Genomic DNA, 16,908 nt, shown 5'->3' with positions numbered 1-16,908 from the left:
GGGGCCCAGGGCGAGGCCCGGGGCTGGGGGCTCCTGCTGGCAGTGCAGTGTGGGTGCTGAGCGAGGCGGGGACCAGGGCGAGGCCCAGGGCTGGGGGCTCCTGCTGGCAGTGCAGTGTGGGTGCTGAGCGAGGCGGGGCCCTGGGGGAGCCCCCCGAGGCCCAGGGCTGGGGCTCCTGCTGGCAGTGCAGTGTGGGTGCTGAGCGAGGCGGGGCCCAGGGCGAGGCCCGGGGCTGGGGCTCCTGCTGGCAGTGCAGTGTGGGTGCTGAGTGAGGCGGGGCCCTGGGGGAGCCCCCCGAGGCCCGGGGCTGGGGCTCCTGCTGGCAGTGCAGTGTGGGTGCTGAGCGAGGCGGGGCCCAGGGCGAGGCCCGGGGCTGGGGGCTCCTGCTGGCAGTGCAGTGTGGGTGCTGAGCGAGGCGGGGCCCAGGGCGAGGCCCGGGGCTGGGGGCTCCTGCTGACAGTGCAGTGTGGGTGCTGAGCGAGGCGGGGCCCAGGGCGAGGCCCGGGGCTGGGGGCTCCTGCTGGCAGTGCAGTGTGGGTGCTGAGCGAGGCGGGGACCAGGGCGAGGCCCAGGGCTGGGGGCTCCTGCTGGCAGTGCAGTGTGGGTGCTGAGCGAGGCGGGGACCAGGGCGAGGCCCAGGGCTGGGGGCTCCTGCTGGCAGTGCAGTGTGGGTGCTGAGCGAGGCGGGGCCCTGGGGGAGCCCACAGAGACCTGCGCAGGTGTCACCCCAGTGCAGGCAGCTTTGTCCACAGCGTCCACACCTGAGGAGGTGGACCAGAATCTCCCAGCAGCAGGAAGGAAAGGGACGATGTCTTTCCAGCTTGTAAGTCAGGTGATTGCAGAGAAAACACGCAGTGATCGGGCCCAGCAGAGAGAAAGGCAGACCGCACACAGATGGCACGTCGTCATGCACTCGGAGCCGCGTGCAGACAAGTGACGGCCAGGCCCAGGTGTGCGCATGGTCAGGTTACCTTGTCCCCGAGGAGCCCCGCGTGCCCAGGGCCTCACTCCCTGTCTAATTCCTGGGGACCGGGAAGGACCGCGATGAGCAGGTAACAATTCCGTCCTTGACGAGCGTGGCCCTGAGACCTGTCAATGCTCCTGGACAGTCTCACAACCAGCATCTGCGTCTCCCCCGCACTCCGGGCCACCAGAGCCAGAGGCGGTCTGGACAGTGGCAGGAAACCGCGGGCTCCGTCCTCAGGGTGCGGAGCAGAAGCTCGAGCTAGTCATCTGGCTTGTGTGCAGGATTAATACACCGCGGGTGAGTGCAGGGGTCGCTCAGAGCTGCTGCCGTGGGTCGGCCCCCCGCCCTCGTTACTGCCACCCAGCGACGGGATCATGTGGGGTGCCCCCGTGGGCGCGGCCGAGGCTCAGAGCCCCACACTCCACTCGGGGTGCTCAGGGTGATGTGTCAGCAGCTTTCTACTGTATCAGTGGAATTATGTCTAAGCGTAAGGTAACCCATAATCGGGTGGTGAGGTTCAGAATTAATAATTGTCATCAACAAAGGAAAACCATAACTGCTTGTAGATATTGTCAATGGAAATACACCTTTTCCCGCTTGTGTATTGTTGATGTTTTTAGATTAAGCCATTATCAGTTTTTCTTTTTTGTTTGTTTGTTAATCCTTACCCAAGGATATTTTTTTATTAATTTTTATATAGAGTGAAAGAGAGGGAGGGGGAGAGAGAGGGAAACATCGATGTGAGAGAGACACATCGATGGGTTGCCTCCTGCATGATCCCACCCAGGGCCAGGATCAAACCTGTGACCCAGGTACATGCCCTTGACAGGTAGTGAAACTCGAGACCCTTCAGTCCTTGGGCCAAAGCTCTAACCACTGAGAAACCAGCCAGGGCCATTACCTGGTTTTCTAGAGAAACCTCGTTTTAGGCCCAGGATCTGTGTATGTGTTTAAGAACACAGACACTACAAACAGACGGCCTGGGTCTATGCTCAACCTCACCAGTTATGTGACCTTGGCAGGTTTTTCTCTCTGTCTCCTGGTGTTGCACAGTGGAGACAGTGGTTGTGCTCACCTCCGAGAATGAAGTGAGTCGAGACACGTAGGAACCATCACTGACCTTTAGCTCTTATCATTTCAGTAGAGGGTCATGTTTCTCCCTTTATACTCGCTGTAAACACTTTACAGAAGGTGTAAAAGATAATGTGCATCTCCAGTGCTGGGGTACATCACACTGACTTGTTTTAGTTAAACATAAAAAATGAGTTGATTGCATACTTTAATGTGTATTTTGTTTTTAATATAGAGCATCTTAAATATTTCAGTTTGTATTTTTATGGAGCAATTAAAAAAATGATCTGCTTCATTATTGTAAGACTGGTTTTTCTTTTACAGTTAAGTCAAGTTACAGTGATCAAAGGGAAAGAATCAAAGACCTCTCCAGGGAATGTGCGTTGAAAGCCCTTGATCAGAAAAACCTACTGTCCTCACGAAGAGATTCGGGTCGACACAGAGGTGAGTTGAGCCTTGCAGGGTTCATCTGCAAAGGGGCTGCTGAGACTTAATCTGAACACCAAATCCTACAACGTTAGTACAGTCAAAATATATTTAGTATATGTACTTGTTTACATACTATACACCTTAATATGATTTGTCTAATACACCAATAAAATCTTTAGATGTAGCATTTCCTCCTTCTTAATTCATCTAGCCCAGAAAACTTGTGTTTGCTTTGCTGTTTTAACTTTTGACTAAAAGCTAAAAGAATTAAAGTTAATTTATTTAATTTTGTAATTAAAATTAATTGTAGTTCACTCCTGTGGTGCATTCAGCTTGTGAGGAAGGTCACAAAATAAATGACGAGCTCGGAGCCCTGCCCGTCCCCCTGGCCCCGGTCATCATGTCCCAGTCACTGTGGGCCTGGCCCCGTCCGAGGGCTCCCGACTCTTCCTGTGGACATACCAGGGTTTACCTGAGACCACAGACGTCAGACGCTGATTGAAGCTTTTCGCTGCAGTGACGCCCTCTCACGCGTACCTGCGCACTTTGTGTTGTGACCGCAGCGTGAAGTTCCGGGTTCGGCGTGTCTGTGGCTCGGGCCTCTGACCTGTGCCCAGACCACCTGGCTCCCTCTGCAGGACATGTCTCGTCCTCACACTCGCGGAACTTCCTGCCTCACGGGCTTGGATGTCCCGCCAGTGCGAGAGGTAGAAAGTGCTCTTATTGTTATGATTTTCATTAATCATAAAGGAGATGGAATACCGCTTTTTAAAAAACTGTGATCGACCTCAGAGATTGTTTTTAAAAATCAGCGTATAGGCATTTACTCAGCCAGCGCTTCTCCTTAGCATAGGGCAGAGCACGGTGTGGCTCCATCGCCACCCCTCTTAGGCGTCACAGTCTTCCCAGGCCAGGTAGAAGGCGGCTCTGCAGAGCGGTCCATGTGGTCCGTGTGTGCCTTCACTCACTGATGTGTTTCTAAAGGTGCCCCCGATGGAGACCCCCCGCCTTTGAAGCCTGGATCACCTCCTGCCCCGAATGGCTTCAGACAACATGGCAATCCCCCTGCGTCCCACGGTCAGGGGAAGGGGCCGCGCAGACACGAGCCACTGGCCCAGCAGGGCCGAGCTGCTGCCCAGGTGCCGAGTCCCAGTCGACCGCCGGCGCCGGCTCCGGGGGAGCAGGGGGCCGGCAGAGCGCGGAGCGACGGCGGCACTGGGTACGACACAGACAGCAGCCACGACTCTCGGGGTAAAGCAAGCAGCCACGATGGCAGCAGCCGGAGCCGGAGCCGAGGCTGGAAGCCCATGAGAGAAACCTTAAACGTCGACAGCGTTTTCAGCGACAGTGAGAAGCAGCAGCACAGTCCGAGACATAAGCCCAGTGTCGGCGGCACGCCCCAGGGCAGCAGAGGGCGGGGCTTTCCCAGCTGGCCCCACGGGAGCCCGACGCAGAAGGGCTTGATGACCATATACGAGGAGGAGATGAGGCAGGAACTGGGAAGCAGGAGCTCCCTGGAACGGGAGGGACAAGGAGCGGAGAGAAGCAGAGGCCCCAGGGAGGCGCAGAGGCCCGAGTCCGGCTACGAGAGCAGCGATCGCGTCAGTACCGGCTCTGCCGGCCTGGACTCCCCTGGTGTCGAGGGCAGTGGCGCCAGGGACGCGGCGTCCCTCAGGTAGCACACCCCAGCAGGCCCTCTTGTTCACTGTAGGAAGTGATTTTCAAAGTTTGGGGTCAGTTAAATGTAACGGAAAGAGCTTGAGCTCAGAGTAATGAAACCTAGGATATTCACGTTTCTGTTTTGTTAATTCTCACCCAAGGGTATTTTTCCATTGGTTTTTAGAGCGAACGGAAGGGGGGGATGGGGTAGAGGGGGGAAAGAGAGAGAGAGAGAGACATCGATTGGCTGCCTCTCGGAGGTGCTCCAACTGGGGCCTGGGATCGATCCTGCGACCCAGGTACATGCCCTCGACTTGGACTGGAACCTGAGACCCTTTGATTGGGCTGCCACCCTGACCAATGGGCCACACTGGCCAGGGCTCAAGTCTCTATTTTTAATAGTTATTTCTCAATTTCAGAAAAAATACAGCTGTTTAGGAAATTGCAAAGTACAGAAATACATTATCAGTGTTGACACTGAGAAGTATTGATGTATGCTATAGGGCTCAGAGCATAGATTTACATTGGTCACCTCCCAGTCACGAAACTAGTTGTTTCATTCTTCAGTCTATTCAGTGCTCACTTTGCCATCTCCCACGTCAGTACCTGAGAAATGGGATTATTTTACACTCACTCCCACTTCTGTGGGAGACAGTTTTCCTTCAGCAAATGAAGAGCGTGCAGTCGAACCCCTAGGTCGGCTCAGTTCACTGCAAATGTGCTGTGTCACTGTTAGCGGAGCCCCTGGGTCGGTGCTCAGTTCACCCAGATGTGCTGTGTCACTGTTAGCAGAGCCCCTGGGTCGGTGCTCAGTTCACCCGGATGTGCTGTGTCACTGTTAGTAGAGCCCCTGGGTCGATGCTCAGTTCACTGCAAATGTGCTGTGTCACTGTTAGCGGAGTCCCTGGGTCGGTGCTCAGTTCACCCCGAGTGTGCTGTGTCACTGTTAGCAGAGCCCCTGGGTCGGTGCTCAGTTCACCCGGATGTGCTGTGTCACTGTTAGTAGAGCCCCTGGGTCGATGCTCAGTTCACTGCAAATGTGCTGTGTCACTGTTAGCGGAGTCCCTGGGTCGGTGCTCAGTTCACCCCGAGTGTGCTGTGTCACTGTTAGCGGAGCCCCTGGGTCGGTGCTCAGTTCACTGCAAATGTGCTGTGTCACTGTTAGCAGAGCCCCTGGGTAAGTGCTCAGTTCACCCGGATGTGCTGTGTCACTGTTAGCAGAGCCCGGCGTGCTCTTCAGCACGCTCGCCGCCTGTCAGTCCTTAGGTCAGCGTAGCGCCATTTCTATTTTTAATCCATCTGAAGCATCTCAATCCAACATCAACTGGTGTTTTACCACCTTCATTATTTAAAAACCAGATTTGCGCAGATTGGCTGGTTGTGTTTCACAAGAACAGTCAGGGCACCGTGCTGTGTGGCAGGGTGAGTCCAGCCTTTTGCAGGGGAGGGGCTCAGGTAGTGGGAAGTCAGGACTGGTAACCAGGTAAGCTTGCATCTCAGCCATTGGGCAATGCGTTTGTCTTTCACGCCTTGTTCTGTGTAAACTGAAGGTGACGGCTGCTTGTGAGCTGTGGTGAAACGAGACGTAGATTGACGTCAGGCCCCTAGCACAGCACCTGCCACATGTGGTTAACACGTGTTCCTCTGGCTCAGAGTAAGCTGAGAGCACGTCAGGATGGCTGATGTGTCGGGTGTGTGTTTTGCTCTGTTTTCCAGTGACCAGATCAAGACAAGCAACGGAAACGTGGAACATGTGAACTGTACCTCCCAACAGAGTAAAAGCCACCTAGAAGGTACGTTATTTGGTTGTGTTATACTGTGGTGATACGAGTGAAGAAGCCCAGAGAGCCCCATCGCTGCAGAGTGATGAGGGCGGAATTGGTGGGGCTCATTCTCGGAGCCTGTGGAAGGCGGGGAGGGGCTGTTTCAGGGGTGGCAAGAGGGGAGGTGTCACGCAGGACAGGCCAGGTAACGACCGAAAATCCCAGGGTCATAACACGGTCTGTTTCTTGTTCGCGGTCCGTGTGCCGCTGTCTCCCTGATAATCACGCAGGACCCAGCTGCTGGGCCCCATGCACACTGATGCTCCTCTGATCACGACAGTGTGGGGGGTGGGGGGAACCGGCACGGAGAAGCACGTGTGTGTTCTTACAACTTCAGTCCAGGAGTGGTCCAGCCCCTCTCATCTCACGGGCCACAGTGGGCCTGTCAGCCAGGCCTGCTCTCCCAGAGGGCGGGAAGGGCCAGGTCACAGGTGCCTGGAAGCCCCGGAGTCTACCACAGGGCGGAGGACGCCTTCAGAGCTGGAGGCGTGGCTGGTGTTGCACAGGTGTCCTCTGAGCAGGGAAAAGCAGCCCGAGGCCACGGCTGGCGTTGCACAGGTGTCCTCTGAGCAGGGAAAAGCAGCCCGAGGCCACGGCTGGCGTTGCACAGGTGTCCTCTGAGCAGCCGGAAGCTGTGGCTGGCGTTGCACAGGTGTCCTCTGAGCAGCCCGAGGCCGTGGCTGGCGTTGCACAGGTGTCCTCTGAGCAGCCCGAGGCCGTGGCTGGCATTGCACAGGTGTCCTCTGAGCAGCCGGAAGCTGTGGCTGGTGTTGCACAGGTGTCCTCAGAGCAGCCCGAGGCCGTGGCTGGCATTGCACAGGTGTCCTCTGAGCAGCCCGAGGCCGTGGCTGGCGTTGCACAGGTGTCCTCTGAGCAGCCGGAAGCTGTGGCTGGTGTTGCACAGGTGTCCTCAGAGCAGCCCGAGGCCGTGGCTGGCGTTGCACAGGTGTCCTCTGAGCAGCCGGAAGTAGCCCGGAGGCCGCGGCTGGCGTTGCACAGGTGTCCTCTGAGCAGCGGGAGGCAGCCCGGAAGCCGTGGACAGTAGGGTTCGGGCGAGTGCGGAATCCGGGGGAGCTGTGCGAGGGAGCACCTGGAGCACCTGGGCAGAGGCAGGGAAACCATGAGCGGGGATTATGGAGGTTGAGTCCCGGACAGTGTTGACATTTAAAATTCAGAGGATTAGAAGGGATTTAATTTTTCAAAATAAAAAGTAGCCATGAAAATCACATTTTAAAGTTCGTTTTTAGTCTTCATCATCCTTAAGGCTTTTATGGGGATTTGTTCAGGCTGCAGGCTCTGAACATGCTTAAGTGCTAAATCATTTTGTTTTCATCAAAGGGTATAATATCAGAAGGGAACACTGTTATTAAGGAAATAGCCTTCCTTTCCCACATAAAATGTCTCGCCTGTTTGACAAATCTGATAAAAGTCTGGTAAGCAAGTATCACAGGAAGCAGGGAAGGGCTGGCCTCCGACCAGCGGCAGAGGTTGGTGAGCTTGAACAATGGCTGCAAGTTCAGGGCTCGGCGCAATGATCTGGCTTCCTGAGAGCCACAAACACAGGGCCGCGGGGACCCGTGGCCAGCGCTGCGTGCGCGGGAGTCGTGGTGCGCTCCCCTTGGAAGGCGGCCCACCTAAAATGATTCTCATGGTGGGAAGATACACGTCCAGTGTGCCATTCCAATCGCTTCTGAGTGACAGCTCGGTGGCATCTAGCACACTCGCACTGCTGTGCGGCCGTGCCCACCGCCATCCCGTCTCTTCACCCCTCCCGAAGCTGTCCCATCACACCCCAGCCCTCTCAGCCAGCCTCGCGCTTTCTGTCTCCGGACTTGACTCGTCTCGGGACTTCCGCTAAGTGGAGTCGAACGAGCCGTGGCTTTGCAGCTGGCTTACCCCCGAGCACACTGGAAGGCTGAATAGTATTCCTTGTGCGATGTGTTTTGTTTATCCATCCAGCCCCGGGGTGTGGGGGCATTTGCACCTTTGGGCCTGGGAACAGTGCTCCTGTGAACATTGGGGGCAGCACCTGAGAATCCCTGCTTCAGTTCTGAGCATTTCCCCGCCAGCGCAGCGGCTGGTTCCTGTGGCCGTTCTGTCGACCTCCTGAGAAACCGGCAGGGCAGCTGCACGGTTCGCAGCACCACCCGCAGGGCGCGGCTACGCGTCCGCCCGACCCGGTGCTCTCCCAGCACTACTGTCCTCCAGGTTTCTTGTCATTGCCGTCCTGGTGGGTGTGAAGAGCAATGTTGCTGTGGTTTTCTGTAACCCACCTTCTATTTACCCACATAGATTGCACCTGTTACAGCCATTTCTTATTTAATACACTCGGGGCCCACCGTCGGCCTACCTGTCTCTGCCCTCGTCCGTGTTCCTGATCTGTGGTGTGTGCCCCTCCCCCGGGCCAGGGCCGTGGGCTTGTTAGGCGGTGGGGGAGGTATGTTGAGAGCTCAGGAGAGATCATGTATTTGCAAATCATCAGCATCCATGGGAATTGAATGACAGAGACTGAACCGTATCACTCGGGAGAACCAGAGATTTCAGGGCAAAACGTAGACAAAGGCAGGAACATGGGTTTGCTGACGGAGCCCGGACAGGGAGAAGGAGCCACGCCGGGCAGGCACCAGGGGCAGCTGGGAAGGCTGAGGAAACAGCGGGCGAGGGGGTCACGGGGACGCAGAACGTGGGAGCTTCCAGGAGGACGCGGTCACAGGTTACGCCGAAGCAGGACTAAGAAGTGCCAGTTAGGAAACAGGAAGGGCAGTGTTGGGGGACACGGGGGAAGCCAGGGGACACGGGGTGAGCTCGGAGGGTTGCTCGGCCTGACTCGCGTGGCTCGGGAAACCCACAGGAGGAGGGTTCCTCGCAGGTGAACTGGGAAAGGACAGGTTTTCCAAAGAACTGTATAAACGCTAGTTTCAGTCTTCCAGCTTTCCTGAACTTTCTAAAACTGTTTTCAAATAAAAGCTGATTTGTCTCACAGTAGAACAGAAGGGAAGGGAAGGGAAGGGAGACATGGGTTCAGCTCGTCCCCAGCCTTTGCTGCAGTTGGCCAAGGGCAGCGCCCAGAGGAGGGAAGGAAGCCAGGCTGGGTTTGCGTCTGTGTCCTGGGGGAGGAAGTGTGCCGGCCGGAGGGGGCGGGAGAGGCAGGGCCAGGACTGCGGAGCGAGGTCTGGAGGGAGAGGGAGAAGAAACCGGACAGAGACGGGCTCGGGAGGGACCCAGGTGCGGGCCTCCTTCCCGGGGGGCTGTGCTCGTGCAGCGTCCGCACTGGGTGGGCTCTCTGTGAGCTGAGGTTATCTGCTGAGCTCCGCATGTCAGGATGTCCCACCTTATACATCACACCTCACAGAAGGCTGTTAGGTCTTCAAAGCGTTTGCCATTGCTTTGGGGGCTATGCAGTGTGTGGCCCAGCCTCAGCTGCCGGTGGGCGTCAGGACTCGGTCAAGCCGGGAACCGGAGCTCGGAATGTAGGAGTGAGAGGTCAATCAGAAAGTCTGTCCACTCCCTGAAGTTCTTGCCACACAGTCTGTATCTCCACTTCGTTGAGTGAAATAGGCTACCCTTAATATTGTTAAATCCTAGACTTAGTGAATGGAAACATTTAGTTGGTCGAGTTTGTGAATGTCCCTGTTTATTTTCTCCAAGGTTCTTGGTTTTTTGGGGTTTTTTTTTTTTGGCAAACTGCAGAGTGGATTCATTTAAAATTATAGTGTATCTATTGAAAGAGGCACTTTTAGCAGCTGATTTCTTCCTGTGTGCACTGAATTCATTTTCTCCGAGTTTCACAGACAGCTCGGTGCGCTGACACTTTCTCCTCTGTTGCTGTGGCCCACGCCACAGGGTCACCTATGTAGTTCTGTGTTTTTTTAACAATACGTTTTAATTGATTTTTTTTTTTAGGGAGAGAGATAGAAACATTGATGTGAGAGAAAAACATCGATCAGCTGCCTCCTGCACACCCCCTACTGGGGATCGAGCCTGCAACCCAGGCATGTGCCCTGACTGGGAATTGAACCGAGACCCCTCAGTCCATGGGATGGTGCTCAATCCACTGAGCCACACCAGCCAGGCACCTACATAGTTTTTTAAAACCATAAGCTTTCAGTATTGAAATTTAATTTGTAGCAAAATAGCATCATTGCTTTTTCTTTAAATTGCAATTCCAGTGAGAAGAGTTAATGATTCCTGTCTTTTTGTTTCGTATCATAAGGAATTTAGTTACCTTGGAGTATGGTTGAAGTATACAGTCCTTCTGGTGCTTGGTAGATTTAGCCAGAAATAGTTACCCAGCGAAAGTTCTGTGATTTTTCTAGTATTCAGATTTTATTTACATGTCTTATTATAAGTCTGATCGCTAATTATAGCATTGCCCTTGAGTGTTCAGGCTTTGTAATTGTAGTGTCACTCTTACCTTCTGAAGTCTCCCTGCCCGACAGAGTGAGGGTTACATTGTCTCCACCACTGTCTCGGTGGTATTGCTCCTTAAGTCTGTTTGAAACCTAGGTCATCTTTTCAGATGAAGTATATATTTTAATTTTTGACTGTTGGGTTTTTTTTCATATACAACATGCAAATTATTAATTAAAGCTTCCTACCTTGACGTTGAGGTATCTTCTGTGCCAAGTGTTAAAAGAAGCCTATTTTAGATTTGCAAAGACCCTGGAGCCAAAATTCCCGTAAAGACACTTGGATGTCTGTGTCAGCAGAAGAGCAAAGTAACACATCTATTTTAAGTCCGCTGGAATTCCGAAGCAGAACCACTGGGCTGAAGGCCTGCGGTCGCCGTCGCCTTGCGTCCCAGACGCACTCAGGGCTTCTGCTGCCCCCTGCTGCCCGTCGTGTGGGTGCTGCAACGAGAGGGGAGGAGTCTTGACGAATTCAGTCTTTTTTTCTTGTGTTTGTGGGTATAGTACGTCTGAAATTATGGGTAGGTTAAAAAGTAAAATATTCTGAAGTTAAAATCAAAGTGGTTGGAACATTATAATGTAATTTCAACTTACCAATTTTTCAGGCTTTAAAGATTGGAAAATTATCAAGGTTCTTTTTGACATTACATTTTTCTTTTTTTTTTAGTCATAAAGTAACTGTCAAGAGAGGGGCTTCGTTTTTAAGCCTCAGGCAGTGTGTCATGCTGATGAGCAGCTAAGACCGGGTCGGGCCCATTGTCCTGCCGTTTATTTGAGACTGTTAGCATGGCACTCGGGGACGGAATAGGTGGGAAGGTAAGAGGAATCTGTCTCAGTTCCACTTACCTGGCCCTGGATCCGTGATCTGGACGGAGGTGGGGGTGCTTGACGTTGACGAAGGAGAACGGTTTGTTTTTCACGCAGTTGTTTCCACTCTGCAGACTGTCCTGACTGTCCTGTGTGTGAGGTGCTGCGCCGGGCTGTGGGGGAGCGGAGCCCAGCACACCGCGGAGCGCTCGCTGCGGTCCAGGGCGCGTACGTTCATCCTCAGCGAGTGGGCGCTGGGCTGTGGTGCCCCGCTGGGCTTCCCCAGGGTGAAGTTCTCGTGTGTGTTAAACAGTTCTCTCTCGGAAATTGCTTCAGATTGAACCTGCAGAACCTGAACCTGCAGAACCTGATCAAAATCAAATGCGGATTTTTATTGGTAGGGTAATATTTAGCTGTTTTGATCAACTTAATTGGTAGGGTAATATTTAGCTGTTTTGATCAACTTAATTGGTAGGGTAGCTGTTTTGATCAACTATGGATTCCACTTGAATTTTGAGTGACAGGGTAGTGTTTAAAAACATACCCAGAAGGGCCCAGCCGGTGTGGCTTAGTGGATTGAGCGTCGTCCCATGCAGGGAGAGGCCACCAGTTTGATTCCCAGTCAGCACATGCCTGGGCTCCTGCTTTGAGGCAGCCCATCCATGTTTCTGTCCCATCGATGTTTCTCTCCCATCGATGTTTCTCTCCCATCGATGTTTGTCTCTTCCCTCTCCCTTCCTCTCTCTCTAAAAATCAACAAAAACATATTAAGTATATATATGTGTGGTATGAAACACATATATATATTCTCCAGAAGATAAAGGGATAAAGGGCATCTACAATAGAGTTCCCTGTTACTGCTTAAAATAATAAAGTTACTGCTTTAACACCTTTGGTTGTTTTTTTTCAATCTTCAATTCGATTTGGTGTGCAGGAGAATGAGCGGAGACAGACACATGAATGATGGCGAGGTCCTCTAACGTACGGAGAACACACGAAAACGCACTAGAACTGCACAGACATAGGCGAGTCATTGAAAAGTGAAGCCATGCCGTGTACTGTGTCACCTGCTGTGGGCATCAGCCCATCACAGTGCACCGTGGGGCCTGGTGTTCAGACCCGTGCCCAGCCTCGTCGGGGCGCCGTGTGGTGACCTTAGGTCAGGGGCTGAGACTCGGGAGGTGGGGGAGCCCTGCCCTCAGAGTGGAGCCCGCTTGGTGTGACTGCTGTCACCTGCCAGCTGTGTGCACGGCCAGGTCCCCTGCCTCCCTTGGGCATCGAGACGGGCCTGTGTCACAGAAGCTGCGGCAGAGACTTGAGGAAGAAGGCCATTGTTTAATCAGCGAGAACAGTGGTGTCAACCATTTTAACCTATCACCACACTAGTAGAGAGTGTTGAGGAGCTCGAACCTTTTGTCTCTGTAGCAGCATCTATCCCTGTTTGCTGTGTTAGGCATTAAAACGGAAATACTTATTCATTTAAAGAAGATGTGCTTCACTCACGCGTGATTTTATAACATCCACGCATCCTCATCTGGGAAATGCTGGTTTGCTAAATTATGTAAGTCTTCCAGTTGTTGGAAGACTTTACATATCTTTTTAAAAATACTGTTTGTTAATGTCACCACAGACTTAAGCAGAAAGTCTTTATAATTATTGGGAAGCTGCAGAACTCGTCGTGGTGGATACAAGTATTCCGAAATTCTCACTTTCATCTGAAGGCTTGAATTTCTTCATTGGTGCTGAACAGGGCCGGCTGTTTTTCTTGAAGTCGCGTGTTCTCTTCTTTAATTTTCAAGAAAATTTCTGCCAAATAACCAAGTCTGAATAACCAAAGTTCACCACCTTTTCGAGTACAAATGGTGTTCCGCTGCGGAGATTAAGTAGAATGATTTTCCACTTCTTACTCCGTGAGTCGCAGTCAGTGGACGGCGGCTGGGCAGCGGTGGCGTCACATTCTGCACGTCATGATCCAGGGGCTGCTCCCAGCGCGCCTGCGGGGGGGGGGAGCAGGCGTTTCCTCATCACCAAGCGTGGAAGCGGACATCGAAAGGGGTCAGAGTCTTGCTAAAGTTACCAGCCAATCGGTAGTGACCCCGGGCTTCACTGAGCCCTCTGTCTTCAAGGGCAGGCTGCCGGCTGCTTCCTCAGCCTGTGGCTCCTCTAAGGGGACCCAGGCCCGGGAGCGGCATTATCCGGGAGCCGTACTCTTGCAGGTGCAGCAGCCGGGGAAGGGCCTGCGTTCTGCATGAAGGTCAGGACAGGGCCTCTGAGTCTTGAAGGGTTAGTGTGTGTTTGTTCATCGGGAGAACGGAAATAACTGTTTTTCTCCCTCCTCTGCTCAGGCTGTAGAAAAGAAGTTAAGAACTTGGAAGTGGGCTGTGAATCTCCTGAGTTCTGCCCAGAACCACATCTACAAATAAAAAATGCTTTGACTAAAAGGTAATACAAGATGTTTGGAAATATTAAAATATTTTCTCTTAAATGCACACACTAGAGGAATTCTTTGTTTACCAGAATGGCCCAGATACACATGACTCTTGGAGCAGGGTCTGCAGGGCACTGGGGCCCCTCCGCTGGGGCCGCTGGGGGAGGCTGGGGGAGGCTGGCCCGGGAGAGGGTCTGCCGCAGCGGTCGCACCAAGTAGATGGCGTTTTACCAAAGGAGAAGCGGGGACTGAGATGAAGTGATTTGGCCGCAGCAATGGAGCTGAAACCTGAAATTGGTCTTGTCTCTAGCAAAGCTCAGTCCCTTCCCTCCAGTCTAAGGGGTTCTGGGCAAGTCCCATGGTGACAGTCAGCAGACGAGGAGGAACTTTGCCATGGGATAGCTTTTATCCTCACCTTAGAGGTTCACTATTACCTAAACAGATGTAATCTTTTTCTTGTTTTTTTTTTTTTTTGGTATGTGCCCCTAGTGGGAACCAAACCCGGGAACCCAGGACTCTCTGGTCCGCATGCTGACGCTCCAACAGCTGAGCCAAACTGGCCAGGGCTGTAATCTTGGTTAACTACTTGATCTTAAATGAGGATAGCATCCTTATGTGTCAAAATCAAAGTACCTCCGTTACTGTGAACTTGGTCATGTCAGTTGGGACATGTTTTCAAGTGTTTGCTGAAGTCTGTGCTACATTTGATCACAAATGACTGTAATTTCCGGGTTTGCTGGTTGAACTTTGTTTTCCTAACCACACTTGCATTGGTGACGGTGGTCTGGGAAGCAGGCCTGTGTTCTGCGTGAGGGTGGGAGAGGGGAGTGTGATGCTAATGACCCACCTACTGCGTTCCTGTTGTCATGTCAGCAGAACAGCCTAACCTGCACATTGGGGGGGTCGAGGGGGAGCCCGGGGTATCCCCCAGTTGTGCCCGTCTGCACGCGGGCTGCAGCGTTGTTCCGTTGCCTCCTCCAGGTGCCATGGACGGGACCCCAGTGGAAAGGCACTCCCTGTGCCCAGGCCGCCAGTGCTCAGGGACCGCACGGCTGGGGAGCAGGCCCACCAGTCCGATGGACAGAAACCTGAAAACTCAAGCGGATGCAAATCCTCTGAGAGGGCGAGTGTGGGAAATTCTGAGAGAACAGCTTTACTTTTCCACGCGGATGATGGTTCTGCCCCTGGAATGAGACCGAACAGTGATGATGTCGCCTCGCCAGCCTCAGTGTGGCCCCCACACGTGAGAACTAGGGGGGTGAAGCCCAGCACCGCCCCCCGCCCCCCGCCGCGCCCTGCCGTGGAACAGTGTTACCCCGAGAGCTCGCCGCCCAGCGAGCGTGGGGCGCGGGCCCCGGGCAGGGCCGACGGTGGTCAGCTGCCGAAGCCCGTTTGCCAGGACCTCCCGCCCCCTCTGCCACCAAAACAGTACGCCAGGGGCAGCGTGCCACAGGCCGGGAACCGCGGCCCGGCAGCTGGTGTGGGGCTGCCAGAGCCGCCCGGGGCCACCTCTGCTGACCTTCCGAAGCAGGGTGCGGGCGCCCCCGAGCCGGGTGCAGCAGCGGCCGCTCGGAAGGAGGACCAGGGGCTCCGGGGGACGCCCCCGGGGAGAGAGCCCGTGGGTGCCACCCGGGACTGCCCGGCCAGCGCAGTGGCCAGCGGGCTCCAGGCCGGCGCGGGCTCAGTGGTCGCTGTGTTGTGCCAACCAGAGGTAGACCCCGGTGCTCCCTGTCCAGTCTCGCTCACTACCTACTTTTCTGTCGACAGCTGCATGACTGACACGTACAGGCTGAAATACCATCAGCGGCCCAAGCTCTGTTGTCCGGAGAGCACCGGCCCCTGTGATGAGAATTCGGTATCTCAGAGCGAGAGGGGGCTAGGACCTGTGTCGCACAGCAGTCTTGGTTCAAACCGCCCTTCTGAGCAAAGACACAAGCCTAGTATACATTGTGACAGGTAAAGGACCACACCAGGAACCTTACATTCCCAGAGGCCATTAAACAGTAGGAATCGACTGACCGAACCTAGTGACACATGCAGTTCAAGCCATGGTATCTTAAAAGTCATCAGTTTAACTGTCTATATTTTTTATTTCATGACAATCAACTTCCTGAATGTTTTAGAAATCCCTTTGAGTAGTCTTGGCATATCTCGAAAAACAGAACATGAGGGGTGTGCTGCAGCTGGATACACATGGACTCTGTCGCCGTCCCTTGTGGCTGGTGGCCCTCGTGTGTGGATGGTGAACTGCTAGCGGGCGATGCCAGGGAGGTGTGGTTTGAGCAGGCCACGCGGGACGGGCTGAAGAAGCACTTTGCGGTGGGGGACGCAGGGACGCTTCGCCGTGGCGCTCTGGCTTCTGTGAACGCCAGCTTCCTGTGGTCTCCAGTGTCTTAGAAGGCACCGACCCATGGGATTGATAGCATTTGGGGGAAAGCCTTAACGATAAGAGATTTAAAATTCACTTCTGCAGTTCAGAACAGAAGCAGCTCAGTTTTGCTCGTCTTCAGAACGCCTGTCAGCGTGGAGCCGGCCTTTGACTGTTGTAGTGATGAACGCTACTACAGCCCGGTAAGCCAAACGTAATTAAAGTAGTTTTACAATAATGCTTCTGTCTTGTTACATCCCCCCCGCCCCATTTTATATGCAATGTGAATGGTTTTTATTTTGGTTTGTTTACGTTGGGCTGCTGATATCCAGGGTCAGGAACTGACCTGGTGCCCCCCTGGGAACCTCACTGTGGCCTCACTGACTGCCCGCCTCTTCCCTGTCTATAGGTTGGCGACCCATTTTGTTGACTTTCTGATTCTTGGCTCTGAAAATCTTTCTGGGTTTCCAGATAAAATTTCTGTCTTTCATTTAGAAGGTTTGATTTTAATGAAATATCCTTTCTCACTGTGTTCATGGAGAGGACTTTATTTTAAATAAAAGTAAAGGGATCTTCCATTATTATGATGACCTTACAAGTGTGGAAATGAGTTACTCTAACTGCCTTTCTTCATCACTTGTCACTTCATTCTGTGCTGAGCGAGTCAACTAACTGTGGCTCGTTTATCTTGTCCATGCCGGAGAATTAACAATTACAGAATTAACATTTTTCTTGCATTTATCAATGGATAGTTTATAGATTATAACCTAATAATTCTATAAACTATTAAATTTAGTATTTTGACCAATTCCATAAATTAAAATATTCTAAATGTAAATGATTAAAAATACTTCTGGACAAATACAAAGTAATTGTTTATAAAAGTCTAACTTCACCTATTATCAAATCTTAGTCAGAGTTGTCTTCCACCAAGATAAGTTTTTAAT

The 16,908-nt window shown here is 53.1% G+C and overlaps 1 protein-coding gene across 3 annotated transcripts in view; it reads left to right on the top strand.

The window, feature by feature from the left end:
• Window positions 1-16,448, top strand: part of USP53 (ubiquitin specific peptidase 53) — a 48,110-nt gene extending 31,662 nt beyond the window's left edge. For 2 of the 3 annotated variants that reach the window (XM_036241428.1, XM_036241429.1), the window contains 5 exons: window positions 2,363-2,482; window positions 3,452-4,142; window positions 5,843-5,919; window positions 13,511-13,607; window positions 14,575-16,448. In XM_036241428.1, coding sequence (XP_036097321.1) covers window positions 2,363-2,482; window positions 3,452-4,142; window positions 5,843-5,919; window positions 13,511-13,607; window positions 14,575-15,553 — 1,964 coding nt within the window. In that variant the 3' untranslated portion in view covers window positions 15,554-16,448. The remainder of the gene's footprint in view (window positions 1-2,362; window positions 2,483-3,451; window positions 4,143-5,842; window positions 5,920-13,510; window positions 13,608-14,574) is intronic. The other variant, XM_036241430.1, reaches the window with a different exon arrangement.
• The last annotated feature ends 460 nt before the right edge of the window (window positions 16,449-16,908 follow it).

This window comes from Molossus molossus, unplaced genomic scaffold (assembly GCF_014108415.1).
Source record: "Molossus molossus isolate mMolMol1 unplaced genomic scaffold, mMolMol1.p scaffold_m16_p_4, whole genome shotgun sequence".
In the NCBI taxonomy this organism is placed as follows: domain Eukaryota; kingdom Metazoa; phylum Chordata; class Mammalia; order Chiroptera; family Molossidae; genus Molossus; species Molossus molossus.
This window is presented reverse-complemented; position numbering and strand designations above follow the sequence as displayed.